The 18,742-nt window shown below is 38.1% G+C and overlaps 1 protein-coding gene across 2 annotated transcripts in view; it reads right to left on the bottom strand.

Annotated features, from left to right (window-relative positions):
- Window positions 1–18,742, bottom strand: part of ARHGAP10 (Rho GTPase activating protein 10) — a 147,916-nt gene that overhangs the window by 98,846 nt on the left and 30,328 nt on the right. For both annotated transcript variants that reach the window (XM_039391047.1, XM_027732843.2), the window contains exons 2-3: window positions 6,715–6,810; window positions 6,563–6,624 (exon numbers count right to left, since the gene is read on the bottom strand). In XM_039391047.1, the coding sequence (XP_039246981.1) occupies window positions 6,563–6,624; window positions 6,715–6,810 (158 nt within the window). The remainder of the gene's footprint in view (window positions 1–6,562; window positions 6,625–6,714; window positions 6,811–18,742) is intronic.

An 18,742-nucleotide genomic window follows, 5' to 3' on the forward strand; every position in this document is an offset into this window, starting at 1 on the left:
AGCTGTGCTCTGCTCTGAAAGGCTGTCTGCAATGATTCTCTTGCTATGAGACTGCTGACCTCAAAAATTAAATTGGTATCGTTAGCAAATGACAAATTATTACACTTAAAAAAAAAAAGGTGAAGACAGGCAGTGAGTGTTAGTAAAGATTGTTTACTAAAAGCTATTTAATAGTCCCATTTCTGAATAAGTTTATTCTTATGAAATACATTCCACTAAGAATAGAAAAATACTACAAAGCCATAAACATAACAAATAGGAAAACAAAATAAAGAGAGTGACTCTTACAAGCAGCAACAAATCAGCTTTTCCCCAGCTGCAGTGCAGGAAAGCTGGGGATAACTCCTCCAAGGAAGTCCTTCCCTTAGCAAACCCAAAACACAAGAGTTGAATAGTGTAACACACCAGAACATCGCTCTGGTTCTCATACCAGCAGAAAACCACTTCCAGTCTACCCTGGTCATATAATGATCCTGACAAGGCAAAAAGGTTCCTCAGAAAAGAAAACAGCATAATGCCCATTTTCTTCCTGCATGGCAAAGCTCACCAGGGAGCAAAAAGATGCCACTGAAAGGCGAGGACTCCAACAGCAAACAACGGCTTCAGTGTTCAGTCAAGAATGAACTGCTCAATTGTCAGCGCCTTCCTCCACAAGAAACAGTGGTGTTATTAACAACCAGCAAAATCCAAACTGGTGACAGTTTTACAATGCAAATTCCAAACATTTCCCATTGATGAACTAACAGAATGAAAATTCTCTAGTGAGTTATGTTGATGCATGCGAGACCACAGAGTTATCTGGAAGTGGAAGCTCTAGTGGTAACAGAACATGTCAGTCATATTCACTCAAAGGTGGGAGGAACACACCCAGAATTGGCTTTGCACCTTTTTTTTTCTATTCTATAGATAAGTCACTTTTATTTTAGAGATTAATGCACACAAATTCATACATGACTCACAAAACTATTTCAGAAAGATTGTGTATGGCATTGAAAAATAAACAAATAAACATTTGATGTCAGGAATCACCAAAACAGACCAAGATGTGCCTGAAATAGTCATAGTTCTACATTCATGTTCCATATTCCAATAATTTAATGACTGTCATCTGGTCTCATGCCACACAGAAGAAATGTGAAGGCTGAGCAATAAGACATAGCAGCAATTGTTCTGCTTGTTTCTAAAGCTGGAAAATGTTTTATTAAAATGGATAATTTACACAAGAAAAGGATCTAGATCCTGCAATTAAGGAAGTCAAGTGCTGTTCCTGAGATATTTTATCTATGCCTCTATCTCTGCATCTGAGATGTTCAATATGCTGTTGGCAGCCTAATTTTTCAAAAGTGATCACCAATTCCATCTTTTCTACTGTCCCAGCAGATATATTTAGTAGCCTGTGCTGTCAGCAGACTTAAAAGGATCTGAACATATGGAGTACTACATAATGCCTTGAACTCCTATTGAACAGATCCTGAATACACCACACATCCAAGGCTATCGGGTACTTTTTTACCCTACATCAGTGAGTAAACTGATTGCTCCTTCACACAGATTTCTTCAGATTACTGTCAAGATAGATTAAGACATAGAAACCCTTAAATACCCATGTGCAGAGTGCCAAAGGAAAGCCCGGAAAAATTAATACCACCATCTTCACAGCAGACTCAACTAGTGTAAACTAGATACAAAGAGGCACAGAATAAAAGGTAATAGAGTAAGCTATTAAGGAACACTATGTGTTAAGTGAGCACTTAACCTGTGAAATAAATACTTGTGCACCTAAATACTTCATTGTAAGAGGTAAGTATAAGTAAGTATAAATAAGTGTATGTACATATTTGTACAGATTATTTAGATTTTACCTCTAACCTTTTTGAGTGCATTCATTTGAACCTTAACAACTTCTCAACTTCTTTTAACTGAGGAAACCACAACTGGAAACCCTCTCCTCCATCTTTCTTTTTTTTTTTTTGTTTTTGTTTTGTTTTGTTTTAAGAGGAAGAAAAGGAAAGACTAAAATAGTGACTTGACTGAGATATTTTTTTAAAAATCCATAGAGTAACTGTTTCTTGTGTTCCTGATATATGTCGGGCATAATTCTGCTTTTCAGAGAGATGCTAATCTGGATTCAATGCTGCCAACCTGGTAAAACTGACAAGGAATGCAAAAGGATTTTTGAGAGGCCAAAACCACAAAAATACTTTTGGCACAAGAAGCAGCCTTTCTCTTTTGCAAAAAAAAAAAAAAAGTAAAAAAGGAGAAAAAGGACTTAAAAAATAACTACATAGCACGTCTTCTCTTAAAATATCTGAAGGAATAGAAGTGTGCAAAAACCGTAGCAAGAAATAGAAGAGAACATATCAAAATAAACCAGCTAATTTATATTGCCTTGGGGAATGACAGGAAATAGAGTAAGGTGAATATAATTGTGTCAGAAATCTTATACAAAGAGAAATGTGATGGAGTGAAAAGGAAACAAACAAGTACTTAAGGGTAAAGTTAGAAAGACAAAGGCAAAAGCACATTTTATTTGGCAAGGGGCAAAGAAAACTCTAAAGAAAAGAGGTTCTTCATATATATCTCCAAAAACAGAGAGGAAGGAAGCTATAAAACCATTATGTACTGGAAAGAGAGTTAAAGTAACAATGAAGTGTAAAACAACAGCAGATTTTAATAATCTTCACAAAGGAAAAAAACCTCGGTTAATTATAGCAAATTATCTGACAAAGTGGAAAAAAATGGATGTTAATGGAAGCAAGGATTCCTTAAGAGCAATTAGATGTATTCCTATATTACGCAACTAAAGAATTAATTGCATTCAAGTCAGAAGGGGCTTTGCTTCAGAGTAGTTTAGGAACTCAGCAAAGCAAACTAAAGAGAGAGCAAGCAAGGCCCCAGAGGATGACAGAAGAGCAAACACAGCAGCAACTTAAAAGGGAGAAGAGAAGGAGAAAGCAAGAACTGAGTAAGTTATAGAACAGACATAGCAACTCTGATACTCACAGGTCCTGGAACTATAGAAACTTAAAGGCTACTCTGCATTTGTTAAGAACAACATCTAGCTTCCTTTTTGAGATCAGCACAGTAGCTCACCTCCTCAACAAAGTCTTTGATGCCAACCCACATGGCATTCTCAAAAGCAAAGGTGGTGACCTGGTCTTAAATAAATTGTAGGAAGAACGAGAAAACAACATCCTGGTTGCAAAACTACCCTGAAGAATACCTGTTCAGCTAAGAGGACATTTCAAGTACCACACAGGAAACAACAGCCAAGTTTCCTGCATGATTCAGTTTTCAGTAGGAATTTCTGGAGTGACTTACAAGTAACTCCATCACACTAACATACATGTGGAGCAATACAAATCCAAACCAAAATGTCAGTGCTTTCATAAAACAGGATTAAAAGTAATTTTGACATAAAAGAGAGAAGGTCTAAACTCAGTGTAATTAAATTGAACAAGGAAAAATACAGATGTTAAATACCACTATGAAGGAAAAAAGAACAGTTTTTCCCTGTGACTACTTCAGAAACATTCTCAGAGATTTACCACCTTAACTTACAGCAACAGCAACCTTAACTTACAGAGACTCAATATGGATATCAGGTGAAAAAAATTGAAGAATAAACATTGGAGTAAAGGGAAATCCATATTGTTGGAACTTTTTTAAGAACAGGTTAGACCAGCACTTGAAAAGGATCATCGAGGTACATGTGACACTGCTGCGACTCACACCTCTGGCAGAGCTGGAGGTAAATGCAGCCAACTGAATCCTGGGATAGGAGCAAACAAACCCAACAGGACATAAGACACTACTAAATAGGACTTGAGAGATTGCTGGACACTGCCCATAACTGTGAGAGACGCTGACAAGAGTTACAGGCAGTGCTGTGAGGGCTGACTGGACTTCAAGCGTCGTTAAGGAAGAGTTATGTGAGAACCTGCTTTCTGCTATCAGGGGAACCAAGGCTGAGAGGGAGGTTTGGTGCTTGCCCTGGCAAGCAGAAGAATGGTCAGGTAGTGGGACAGAGCATGGGAGCATGACCACGTTGAGCCTCGTCCATCCCCACCTTTTCAGACTAGTCTCGCAAAGTTCCCTTTCATCCCTGAACTTCCACAACACTTGCGTAATGCCAAAGGAGCAGAATCAAAGTCCTATGATTCCACTCACCTTTAACAGGTGAAAAAAACTTCCAGAATATTCTCAAGGACAAAGTGATCTATTTCGTGTCTGCCCTGGGGAATGTCACCAAGCTACCAAGCTATGGAAAAATTAAAATGCATGGCAACATCTGAAATGCCCTCAGTTCTGTAATTCTTCACTGATTTCCTTAATTTTAGTTTATGTGACTGAATTTTTTCTTCAACTGTGCACTGAAACTGAAGGGGGCAGTTAGAAATCTTCTGGTCATCTTTGAAATAGTGAGGGGAAAAATTCTCAACAGCAAGCATTCTTAACAAAGAAGACTGAACGCTTTTGAAAAAAATCCTGCTGTATACTTAGCATCTTAATGGAAAGTCTTTGGATCCCTGACCTGATTCCAAACATCTGTGAATGCAACATGCCCTAATATTCTCCATGGGAGTATCCCTAGAGCTCATGCCACTGTTAAAACATCCACTGAGCAGTCTTAAAAAAAAAAAAAAAAAAAAAAAGTCAGAGCAGCAGACGTTGAAAATGATCTTTTCCAGTCACCACACAATCATTTTCTCAGAGACTTATGGCCACTGTTATATTGACTCACTCCAGAAATGATACATAACATTTGCTGGACTGCAATGCAATAAAAGGCCACGTATCTGGTAACTCAGAGAATATATTCTGTTTCTATTTGGTATTAAAGATTTGCCCCTTAACATTTTATACTCCCTGTTTTTTTCATCAAACTGTCACTGTTCTAACAAATACTGCATTTTATTCTTCTCCTACCAAGAAATTGACATTAATGAGCTTTTAGTGAGACAACACCTTCTGTGCAAGCATGGACATCATACCAAAAAAATAGGTAATACTGTTTCATGGCATTCAGTTTGAACAACTGAAGTGTTTTACTATGTAGACAGACAGCACTGGATTCTCCACAGCCTACTGCGCTGGTAATCTATCCCTGCTGAAGATCTGTTGATACAGCCACTGAAATGTGCCACATAATTCTGAAGTCCTGAAGTTGATCATCCCTAAAAAGCCTGATATTAAAATAACATGACAGTCCATAAAGTATTTTTTGTTTTAAGACTTCCCTAAGATTTTCACTAATTAGATTTATGCAAATTCATTAAATAAAATACAGCTATGGAACTATATTGCAGAATTATGAAAAACAAAAGAAGTATTGAAACATACTTGAGCAAATCCCTACAATTTGGCAAAACAACTCAAGACACTGAAAAATTGTCTCTACTATGTAAAGAGTACTCTTTAGGAATGTGTGAGGTATCACACGGACCCTAATTCAGACCCAAGTGTGGTACCAGATCAGAGCAACACATCAGAACATAACACAGCACACACAAGAAACCATGACTATTAGTGGGCTCAGGACTGCTGGAGAGAGAAACATAAAAAAATAATGGTTCATAAGTTCTTTTCTCACTTATCTACATACTCCTACACTGCAGGCACAGCTTCTGGCAGAGAGAAACACAGAAGACAGATAAGTCTCAGCTTCCTGTCAGTGGTGCCAAATGGTCACTGATTTCCAAGAAGACAGAGATATAATCACACGACAAATACTGAGAAACGCAACTGCTATCAAGGCAGATCTGAGTACACTTCCTAGATGCAGAGTCTGACAACACTCAGATGAAAACTGGGTACACAGCACCTGCTCTATGAATTCCTGCTCTGAAACAAAAGCTGGGCATGCAGCTGCTGAGGAGAGCCATAGTACCACCCAGAAAGAAAGCCCCCCTCCTCTGGAAAATTTAGGAAATCCAGACAGCAAGGTGCATTGCAGAGCTCTCATGTGCAGACAACATGAGCTGTGTTACACTAAAACCTAAGCAATCACAGTCAACTGAATGAAGAAACTCACTCCTTCTACACAACAGAGAACCCAAATGTTTGCAGCTCCAACTCTCCACCAGGAAGTTCACCTACAAAGTAAAGGTTTCTGAGTCTGCTACTACATAGAGACAACAGATTGCATCCCAGATCCACAGAGGCACTGAAGCTGGAGGTATAGAGATTCTGGATTCAAACTTGGCTAACTGCCAAACCCTGGGTGTGCTGATGCAGCATTAACTCTTTCAGCTTCCTTTTGACTGTAAATGTAAACAACTTCATGGTGGTTTTCACCCCAGCCATACTTCTATCAGGGCACTATCATTTTAAACCACATAGTACTTATCCATCCCTACAATACAGATTTCTTCTTTAATGAGAACTAGTTTCTGTCTCTAACTCCAGACTACAGAACCAGAGGCTGCACAATGAGAGGTCCCCCTGTTTAGTTAGTGATATAAACATCTTGGTGGTTAACAAAGCAGTAGGCAACTTCAACTAACTTTGATTTTATTCTTTGCTAAATGCACAGCTTTTTAAATCTTTTATTGCAACTCACCAAAATTTCTCTTTGTTCTTCAAGATTTTTTAAAAAGTTTGAAAACTCATGAAGTGATGCATCTGTAATACAAAACCAGAAAAAAAAAAGGTTTAATCATGTTGCAGGATGGCAAGGCAAAATGTAGCCGCTTATAACCATTTCTTACCTACCTATGTATCTTTCATCATCTGTCTCTGCATCACCAATGAATTCAAATTTAAAGTCTCTCAGAGAATGGGCAAATTTTCTCTGGGCTGCTGAAAGGTCTGCAATGAGAAAAAGGACAGGTTGAAGGTTAGGCTATCATTTTAAGTAGGCCAGAAGGTCCTCTATCCATAGAATAATCAACTTTTACAAGAAACTCTTAACACAAGTCTAATGACATTACAAGACATCAAGTGTTGTTTAACCCTCTGCTGATCACATCTGGGAATTTGCCACACAGATTTCTTTATGCAAAGTTATATAGTAGAAAGCACATGTGTACAAATTAGACCTATCCTTACACTTCCCTGTAAATTAGGGCACAGGCCATACAGACAGATCTGTAACTACAGAAGTTACAGGCACAACACTCAATGTAAACTGTGCCAGTTTTCTTACTCTGCTAACCTAAATTCACTAGTACATTCATCAGCACAAATACACTCTTAGAATTTTCTACATAGTTAGCTCTGCTAGTGAAACACTTATACATAAACCAAATATAAATATAAAAAATATAAAAGAATTGTTGCACTGGAACTATAAAGTCCATAGAGTTAAAGGTAACTAAGTTAAATGCACAGAATTGAAATTAATTTTATACAATAATTGTTTTATAATAGTTCTAAAATATTTTCAGCAATCCAATTTTTACCTATTAATGTTAGACAATTTTGAGTCAGAGAGTGCACACTTACATCCCTCAGGAAGTTATCAGACTCCATATCCAGCCACAATATCATCATTATAAACTCATACTAAAATTCATAAAGCTGTAAATAAAGAGTGTACACACACTTTTCTGTTGAGCTGGCATGTGCAGGTTGGTAATGTTCCAAGCTCTGGAAGGATGGAATTGCTCAGTGGAAAAAAAAAGGATGCATATCCTGGTACACCTCTACCCGGTAGTAAAGGTTTTACTCGCATTTTTGTTGTCAGCCAAAGTTAAGGATTATTTAAAATATTTAGTTAATCTATAATCTTTTTCTTATCACATGCAGTTCTGAAGGGCTAAGAACTACTCTTTTAACAGACCAGCTCTTTAATATTAACAGGCACTAAAAGATTACCAACTTGAGCTGGTTTTGTTGTTCTAGTTTTGAGGGGGTTTGTTGTTGGTTTGGGGTTTTTTTTGAACCAAAAGCAAACAAAAGACTCCCCTCCTTTATTACAGGTCCCACATCTAGCACATTATGTATTTTACTATGTGTCATAGATAAGTACAACTCTGACATACAATGCTGCACTGAAAGTTCGGTTCAACCACTTAAAGGGTTAAGTCACAAATGCTGTACAAACAGCAAAACACTGTCTAAAACGAAAAGAAAAAAAAAATGCTTTCTGTTCCTTGTCACTTCTTTTTTTTCACCCTTTTCCCACCAGTCCTTTTCCTCAAGCTGTTGTGTAACTGTGCCGTTCCCTGTGATGCCGTGCTGCCAGGTACTTGCTTCCCTTTTGCAACTTCTCTTAAAGCCTGTACATGTACCCTTCAACACATGATGGAGCAGGATGCTGCACAGGGTTGAAATAATACGGATAAGAAGGCTGAAGGAAAAAGTAACGTAATTCCCATGTGAAAGGAAACATGAGTGTTTTAATTCAAATGTCTTGTGGGCTAAACAGCTGTTCATAAAGCAGGCAGCAAAAGAAACAGGTTCTGTTGGCCGTGAAAGGCTTAAATATGGAAAATAACATAAGGTTCTTAACCATCTAATGTTACACTTATTTGTGAGCCAGGTCACAACACAAGGCTGAAGACAGTTTATTTATGGGAGAATGGCTCCAACAACACACACTCTCCCAAACTTATTTAATTTTCTTGAATATGATAATTCCCTACCAAAGCCCTGTCACGTGAGAGTCAGCCCCATGCTGGAGGAAGGAATTGTTTATTATGTTTTCTCCCACTTGTAGAGGTGAAGTATTCAAATAATGTTGAGCAAGGTACATGTTAAGAGCCACATGCAGCACCATACACACACACACACACACAATCTTCTTTCCCCTTCACAGATTGAAAGGGTACTGTATAAGTGAACTTACGAGCCTTTCTAGAGTGCTGTGAAACTGCCTCCTGCATGGCTCCATATCCCTCCTCTCTACCAAAAACCACCTCTCTGGTCACAGTGACAGCAAACAGAACCTATGCCCACAACCAGACTCTTTCAGTGCAAAGGCATCTTCTGTCAATTTGAGAAGAGGCTGAGCTAAAACACTGAGCTTCTCACAGCATCAGAAACCCACATTGACGCCTTTCTCTTTACTCAATCTGCTCAGGGATTGGAAATTACTGACCAAAGGACTGTGTTACTGTATTAACACATTAAATCTAGATTTGCAGAGTTCCTTATTAAAACCATAAGGACAAATTATACTTTTGCAACGTCTCTCCACAAATAATTTCTGAAACGTTTAAGAACCACTCCAGAAAATTTTGGAAACCATCAGTGGGTGCAAGGAAGTTGGGGATTTGGGTCACAGAAAAATGACCGTCTTGACCTGATGGGTCAAGAAAAGCTGCAGATACTTGGCTTTGAACCATCACCTAGAAGAAAACACAAGAAAATAGGAAGAGATTTTCTGAAGAATTTTAAGAACTTGGCACTTTCAAAATGGGTGAGAAGTCAATGGAGCAAAATAAAAGCCAATCATATGTTGCAAGATGTAACTGGGACGAAATAAACCTCCTGACTGGGGGAAGAACACTTCAATCATTTGGTTTAAAAGACTGTTGCAATGACCTGAGTCCTAACTGTTGCAGAACAAGAGATTTTAAACCCTGCTTAGTCAGCAGGTGTTAACTACAAGATTCACTTTTCAATGTTTATGTATCATCCATCACTCTTGTATTATTTTAGCAAAACTTACATTTAAGAACACATTCGGTTTTCATTCCCTACACCAAAACAGCACTAGTCTAGCACAAAACTAGCACCTTGCTAGGCAGAACTACTGGTGCCCAGCTAGTCACAGGAACGAAAGTCTGAACTGGCTTTTGCTAACCTAAAAGAACAAAACTGAGTAGCAAGTAGAGATGGAGGAAAACTTTCTCAGAAGGTCAGAGCAAGAATTTTTTCTGCTACAGCACAGGAAAAATTACAAGGATGGGGGCTGGACACAAAAAAGATAACATAGCCCTATGCTGGATTTTCTTGCCACCTGACAAACCATAGCCAGAGTGAGACCACCTGCAGTCAAACCTCCCACTGTGAGACAAACAACATGAAACTGCTCCAGTTTTTACCCTGATAAATTCCTCGTAACCTACAGTACATATACAGAAGTTCACACAATTATAAGCATTTATAAAAGTCTATAAAAACAAACTAGGTGCTGATATCACCATAAGTACTATAGTCTCTCACTATTGTGTTACAATGTAAATGCTGAGCTTGGTTGCTTAAGTTGGAAATTTCATAAAGGTAACTTGGCTTTCTTCCATGCTGTGTCAGAAGACCTTTACTACGGTGAAATTATTTGGCTGGCACTGACAGATACATCCCAGTATTGTTCCACACCAGCATTAGAGCTTGCAAGACCAGTATGGTGTTATATAACAGACTGTAAACATATATGGATTTCAGTTAGAATAAGACAGCACATGAGTACAATATGTATCAAACAGCATGACCAGTGCTGCTGGTTATGTGAATAATGCTGTATAAGGTTTATATGAATAAGGCTATGTGAATAATGCTGTATACTAAAACCCAAAGGATTTAGGGGGCCAGAAACTATTTTACTCTCTTTAATCTCTACATTCTACACAGTAACACTAAATAGAAAGATACAGAAAGCAGCAACAGGGCTGTTGCTCCTGAAAAGCTACTGTTATCATTTAAAGGGAGGAACAGGGCATTCAAGATCAAAGAGCGTTTTAAATATCAACCAAACACTAACACTGCTGAATGCAATGGAATCCTGGCAAACCCATAAGGCAGAGTCATTTCAAAGACTCACCTAAAACACTAAAAGAAACCAAGCATCTGGTAAATGTTTTCAGCAAAAGGCTGAAAACCATTTCCAAGGAGAGACGGGAGGGACATAAAGACACCAGGGCTTTTAATTTTCTCTCTCTGCCATTGTTCATATCAGTACACTGTACTTGTTTGATGTTTGGATGCAACTACTTAAAAACACAGTAGAAGAAACATGAGCAGCTGCCTGCTTCCCCTCCTCCTGGGAACACTTCAGAAACAAGAGCTCCTGTGAGTTTGTCCTGTGCCAGATGCACTGCCAGTGCCCCACACAAATACCGCAATATTTTTTCCATTTGGATTTGAAGGAAAATACTTTTGTTCCTTATCTGAGTTGAGTTGAGCCAACACAACACCATTAGTTGCTGGGTGGTGGCCAGGCCTGACTTATAGGACCAGACTCCAATCTCTTCCTTTAAGATTAATACTAACCTCAGTGCGAGCCACACAAACTAAGTCTTGCACAAAGCCAGACAATATTGCTTCCTAAGGCTATCCTAGATCACTTGTGGATGGTAGAAGAATTACCCATTTGTTCTGTATTAGTGTTAATATTTTTCTACAATATGTAGGTTTCTGCATCAAGCTTTGAAGAAGGACTGGAATTACATTGCCATTCCTTATCCCTTACTACAAATCTCACTGACTAACAAAATCTCCAGGAATGACAGCTTTCTAGCTGCTTTATTTAATATGGGTTAAAACTGCTCTGGTTTCATCGAACAACATTCTCCCCAAAAAGCTAAAGAGTTAAAAAACACTTAGATTTAACTATAAATTTCATCTTCAAGCTACGTTACTACATCAAGGCCTAATATTACACTTCTCAATGTATTTTCCTCAGAATAGGCCAAGATCAGGCAAGCTACATGCTGTCATGAAACAGGAAAGAACAAGTTGAGTGAGACTTGGCCTCTCCCCTCTTCTTCCCAGGCATCAATCTCCTTGCAAGAGCTAACAAAGCAGCTTCAGAGGAACAGAGCACTTAAAATTAGTTTGTCCAAGAGCTGCAGTACAGACTTGTACGACGTTTTGTACAAAACACGCGCCATCTCAACACTTAAAAAGTAACTTCGTGTTCCTCTTCTGTGTCCTCTTTAGCAAGGTGGACAATGAATCCAATACAATCCATGACACTGAGAACAGAAACGGGATTTAGTTACTACCTGAGTAAGGTGGATAAAACAGGATTTACTTAGTAACTTAGCAGATGCAATCCATGGGACAGAATTATTAAGAACACCAACGTGTTCCAACTCCCTAAAACCAAATAAACTTTTTCGATATATTTGTGAGATAAAAATGAGTATTAAGAAAATTTACAATAAAGCTAAAATACAAAGTTATTAGTTTCCATCCAAAACCAGAATGGAAATCAAGTTCAAAGACTAAAAAGCTTCTGGAGTTCCATTTTGATAATGTCACATTACCCATGGCAGCTCATGAGTTTCTGAAAGCTTAGCAAATTTGGGTATGAGGATTAAAAAGTAATGTATTACTGACTTGTCAAGTACCTCAACCTCCCTGGGCCCCAATTCCCCAGCATAATACAGTGTATTTGGTCCATCCCACACCTTTAAAACAAATAAGGAAAACCACAACCTCTCACCATTTCAGTTTAATTTAACCGGCATTCGGCTCCCACTGGCCCAAAGTCACCTTTCCAATGGCTCCCGACTGTCCAGCAGTTGACAGCTTCACACTCTCCACATTCACATATTCCCGGGTCTGAGATAACTCCACACCAACTATACCAAAGTTAGGATGTGATTTATTATTTACAAAAAACCCTCAGAAATTTGGTGTCAGAATGACACCAAGTTGCTCTAGATCCAGTCTCCAAACACATGTGCACACACAAAAGAGAGTTTAAATTTTCAAAGTACAACAAAAAAGAGGAAGAGCCAACAAAGGGCAGAAGCAATATTTTAGGTAAGTCTTTCAAATTTTAACATGGAAGGGGTGCTGGTTACCAAATTTAAAAAAAGAAAGAACACACATCAAACCAAAAACTTGGCATTTCAATATCAGAGAGAAAAAGAAGACTGCGAGAGTAAAATGAAAACCAAACAACCCTAGAGTAATTTATGTGTAAATACAAGAAATCAATAACAATTTTAGGAATCTTAATCTCTACTGGAATTTTTCTTTTTAACTTGTCATAGATAGGAACTGATGCCATTCTTCTATTACACTTAAGTCCAAATTTTCTCATGACTCTCCCAGATAATGACAACAGGAAGTGAACACCTAGAAGCCAAAACAGAAAAGCATGTTCTTATTGTTCATGTTTTTACTTTTCAATCTAAGAAAGAGAGAGAAAAATAACTACTGGGGTAATAAATATCATTGCAGAACAGTGCCTCTGTTAGGAACTCACTGGTCTTAAGTGTTTCTTCCACAGTGTTGGACATTCCCTATTACCAGTTTTACTGCATGCTGAGGTCATTAATTGTGGCATAATTCTGTTACAAGTAAAAACCAGCTCTTTAGCCTGAACAAGTCATGTAAATAGCACAACAAAGTGATTCTAACCTCCCCACTTCTTAAAAGAGAGAATCCAATTCTTGCAAGTTTCTATTTCATAGGTTATTTCTGTCATATTTTATGATTTTCCTTCTTTCAAATGCATAAACCCATTGTCTAAACACCACTCACTATTCACCGTATCAATCAAAACAGGCAAGTTGAGAAAGCTTTCAGATTTTAGCAGAGTCATTTTTTTCATAGATATGCAAAATGTTTTAGATGCCATAACCTCCAACCATTGTTTTCTCCTCTAGAAAGTAAGCAGTACAACAACATAAAATGCATATCATCTTATCTACCTTCTCTGGTTCTACAACTTTTATCAGTAAAAACAGACTTGACTCATTTCTTTTCTTTCCACCCTTGTCAGTGAAAGGGTACAAACTCCACATGCCCCCACATCAAGAAACATCTAATTAACATGTTAATTACCATATATTAAATATCACAAAGTAGTATCTTATGCAAGTATGGGCAAAGTGCCAAATCTTGTTCATATTGTCCCTGGGTTGCACCACACCTTTCTGGACTCTGTTTATTTGCCTTTTTAGCTGGATCTTTGAAATTTGGCAGCCAGCCCTACTGCACCCTGCCAAGGGCATTTTCCTCTTTGCATCACAAGCATTGGGCAAAACAGCACATTTAGTATCTCAGCAGAGACTAAGGTTCTCCTAGAGCATATCCAACAGCTCTGACAAAAAGGTACATCCCTCTGTCAGCTCAGATGGTGACTACATCTTTCAGTTCTGCTCTTCAGGAACACAGCATAAAGTCACATCATGAAAGAAAATGACAAGTTCCATCCTAGCCCCACAACCCTGCCAATAAATTCACTGCTTCAGGGGTGGAGAAACATTCCTGCAACCACCCTAATATAAATTCTGTATCCCAAAGTCTCTGCAGAAGGGTCTTGCAACTGTGGTGGAAGTTCCTGTGGAGTACCACAAAGATAATTTGTCTTCAGAAGAATCAAAACCATCTTTCTAATCCGTACAAACTCTGTGTCTCTTACAACAAAAGACCAAAAGAAACAATAAATTAGAAAGCAAGCACTCAGAAAAACAAATTTGCAGCGCAGAAAATTATGAGATCATTCCACAAAGTTCACACTGTTCCCAAAGGTAAAAACCAGCAGTTCAGGATTTGCTGCAAAGGTTTCCCTGTATCATCCTGCACCAAATGGTGGCAACAGGGACACCCAGGTTAGGTATATACTCTGTTCCCAAAAGAAAACTCTGCATCAATCCAGAAGCAACAGTTGGAATACACAATAGCAAAACAGTTGAACAGTCAAAGCTTTCACTGGTAAATCTTTCTACAATACCTTCAGCTCTTCAAGTAGCACAGACCTGCGGATTGTCTTCTAAAAGTGACTGAATTAGAAAACATGAGATGAAAACATATCTTTTCAGAAATCAGAATTTTACTATTGCTAAAGATATATGAATTCAGAAGATAAGATTACACGTTTAGTAATGAATTTTGAAGAAGAAAATTAAAACTAATTTAAGATGTTTATAAGAAAACTCTGATCACTAAATAGAACAAGTTTCCAAATTTTGTATTCTTCAATTATAATTCTTGTCAAACATCACAGATTTGAGGGCCTTCCTGCATTTCTGCTGCTCAGTAGCAAGTAAATCAGAAGCTTAAGGATGAAAAATCGTGCTAGTTAACTGAAAACATTCTCCTCAACTGGGAAACTCTGCAAAAGACAAAAAGAAGTTACAGGAAAAAAATGTGATTATTGTACAGATACTTATCCAATGTCAGCATTCTGAATGTTTTAATTCTGGAGTACTGCTTTCTTTCCCAGACTGATTTCCCAGACAATAACTACAATGTTTACATGAAAAATACTATATTGTATTAAAATAGTATTTTCATTGCAAAAGAAAATAACAATTCACTGTTGGCCAGAAGCTAAATTTTGCCATTTTATTCTCCAAATTATAAAAGAGTTTTGTGGTTGGGAGGCAACCTCACATAGTAAAGTCTATACTCTGAATACAGGCAATGAAGCATTAACCCCTCACAACTCAAATGAAATACTCTCTGAATTCGAGGCACTTTTTAAAATCCAAATAGCTGACGGGACATGCCCACCCCATTTCTTCAGTCACGAAAATTTGCTCATGGCAGTCAGGTAAACTTGTTACATCAGCATAGGAGAGGTCCTAACCCATCACCAAGGCACAGAGATTTCCCCCTTCCAAGAAACAGGACTGACTTCATTATTTGAAGTCTATTGTCTTCAAAAGCACACAGATGAATGCAACTTCATCTGGTTGAGCAAGCTGGAGGGGAAGCACAGCCCATCCTGGGATGGGAACATTACAGCAAACACAACTTGCAGGTTTTCCACATGCCACATCTGCTGGCATTGGGCATGAACATCATCTCAGAGTTCATATCCAATACATATTTTCAGCAAGATCTTTTTTCCTCTACAGCAGCAAGCAAGGAAGGGGGGTGGGGGAAAACCAAGCCCAAAAAAATCAACCTTTCCCCCTGTTTTTAGTTAAATGAATCCTGAACAGGATTTCACACAGGAAAGGCCTTTTCCCAGACAGAGCTCTCTTGCCTGCTTGGTTCCAGTTGTTTGGTGGTGCTTTTCACAAGAAGTCAGATGACAACTCCAGAGAGGGAAGTGGGCAGCCAAAACACAAGAAGAACTGGTAGCCACCTCCCTAATGAATGACTAGAGCAAGTTTTTTTATCATCTTTAAAACCACATGCTGTTCACTGACTGTTTGAAATGTATTTATGAGGCTGGATATCAAGTCTGCAGAAATGTCAACATGAAACACCTCCAGAAAACAAAAATAATTCACAATGTTTTGTGTCTTTAAAATGGCAGATATCTCAAAACTCTGTCACTTGTATGGAATTACTGCCTAAACATTTGCATATATAGACAAAAACCCAAAAGGAGATCAAACTGTGCCTTCTCCACAGCAAGACATGTCCAAACATGCACTCAGCACAAGTGCACACCTAAAATTAGGGTGTTATATGAAATGGCTACCAAATACTTTGTCATCAGCAAGACCATAAAAGGTTCAGAAAATAAAGTTATATTTTCACCAATTCCTCTGCTCATGAGTCATGAAAATTAAGTTAATTCTTCCAGTGGGAAAACACCTCAGTCAGTACAGCTTTATTTTTCCAAGTGCAAGAGGATTCAAGTGGGAAAGGACAGAGGAAAACAATCAGAAATCAGATAAATAAGCAGCTGAGATCTATAATTCAACACAGAGTCCAAGTGCCCAACCTTTGGGGTACTTATTTATTTATTTAAAGGTGAGAATATTAGTGTATTTTGAAAAACAGCTGACAGCAACTGTGGTGCAGAGGACAGCCTGTACTTACCTCATATATAGTTTCCAGAAAAAACACCAGACAGCATAGCAGTGGGTGACTTAACTAGATGCTCCAATTAAAAAAAAAAAAGTTTTACTCTCCACTTTTCCAAAACTGTCAAACGGACACCACAGAATATTTCAACATCCTTATTCTGATTACAGGAGTCCATTAAATAAATAAAACCGACAAAAAGCACTGATATATGTCAAACACGCAAGTAAAGGATGAATTTTACACTTCCCTGTCACTGCTCTCACTGTTTTTGTCTTTTAAAGTTATTGCTAGAGAAAGCTCTGATGCTCCAACATCATTCCACCTGCCAGCTTCTCCAATTATTGCAATTTATTTGCTTGGGCAGAAGAATAAAGTTATTGCTCCAATTACTTCTGAGAGAACTTAACAGGAAATACTTATTTAAATAGTCAACTATGTAGTACAGTAAATGCCAAAACAGAAACTTCACTCATCTCTGGTCTGGATATTTGTGCAATAGTTGAACTTTACGCATAAAGAAATGCTGTAAATCCTTCTGACAGTTTCAGATTAGAAATTTTACAAGAGGCCAATGATTCAATTGTAAGCTAATACTCTGCATTCAAAGGAGACACCCAGTCAAACTCACTGGCTCTGACTGGGAAAAAACTTTTGATCTTAAAGTTTCTGGCATACAAGCACTTGTAAGCCTCATTGTTTTGGGATTTCCGTACATTTCTCCAAAATGAGTTTCCAATCTAGATATCAGTGGCAATGTGTTCCTGAATAAAAGATCAAAAATCAAAACAATTGAGCAAAAGCAATCTAGGACAGTCAAGAACAATCACCATACCCTCATGCAAAGCACAGCATGAAAGAAACATCTTGCAATCCCACACAGGAAACAAAAAATTCTTGTTTAGTCTTCTAATGCAATTTCAGATCTCATTCTGTTTTCAGACAAAAGGAAGACTTACAGTATATAACACAGGAAGAATCTTTTTTACATTACTTACATCCTTTATGCTTTGACACAAGAAGTAGCTTAAATTTACCATCACAGATTTAAAGAAAAGTCAAGCTGGTTTTATTTCTAAATAAGCATAACATGTAAAATTTCTGAGTGAAAGGACAAGGCTATGTAACTTCTGGATTTTTCCTTCACTTAACCTGTTTCAGCTGCATTACTGTGCACTCTGCATGTCTGACACAAGGCACTCTCAGAAGAGAGTAGATAATGCTGTTCCTTGCATAAGATGAGCAATAACCACAGAAGTATCCACAGTTTCCCTTAGAAACTACTGTATATTTCCTGCAGTGGAAGTGACTCTTCTCACCACCCTGATAATATGAGGAACACTTTGTATAACAGAGCAGGAGTACAGAAGTGCAGCACTCGGTTCAGTCATGTTTGAGTTTCACTCGTGCAAGTGAAGAAAAAAGAGCGAGTCAGCATTTCCAAATAGAAAGCCGTTTTCTAAAATGTTTGGATTTTTAAATTTTCCATCGCCATTTCTAGGGTTGAGGTGTTACTAAGCTTGGGATACTTTATAAAGCAGGAAGTACTGATTTTCCTTTTGTCTCTTTTTCCTGGACCCAACAGTCCATATTCAAGTACTGTCCCTCCTTATCATCAGCCAAAAGGATCCACAAGTTTGCCTTGATAACCCAGACTTATTCAGCACACTTGAAGCTTTAACTACACATGTCAGAACAGGTAAGAAGCAGACAAAAAGGGAGTAGACTAAACTGACTGACAACAAATGTTGCCAATTGAGTATTCTAGACATGGGTTCCCTTCTCTAAAACAAGACAACATGAAAAAAATCTATTTTACCAGACTAATAGATAAAATGAGGAGCTGCTTGGACTGTGACAATCTATGTTATAAAGTCATAGAATCATTTTGGTTGGAAAAGACCCTTAAACATTGAGTCCAACCATAAACCTAACACTTCCAGGCCTACCACTAAACTGTGTCCCTGAGTACCTACACATCTTTTAAATGGCTCCAAGGATTGTGGACTCTACCACTCCCAAGGGCAGCCTGTTCCAATGCTTCACAACCCCTTTTGGTGAAGAATCTTTTCCTAACACCTAATCTAAACCTTCCCTGGTGCAACCTGAGGCCATTTTTTCTTGTCCTGTC

This window comes from Pipra filicauda, unplaced genomic scaffold (assembly GCF_003945595.2).
Source record: "Pipra filicauda isolate LSUMZ 115617 unplaced genomic scaffold, ASM394559v2 scaffold8_size5757611_pilon, whole genome shotgun sequence".
Classification (NCBI taxonomy): domain Eukaryota; kingdom Metazoa; phylum Chordata; class Aves; order Passeriformes; family Pipridae; genus Pipra; species Pipra filicauda.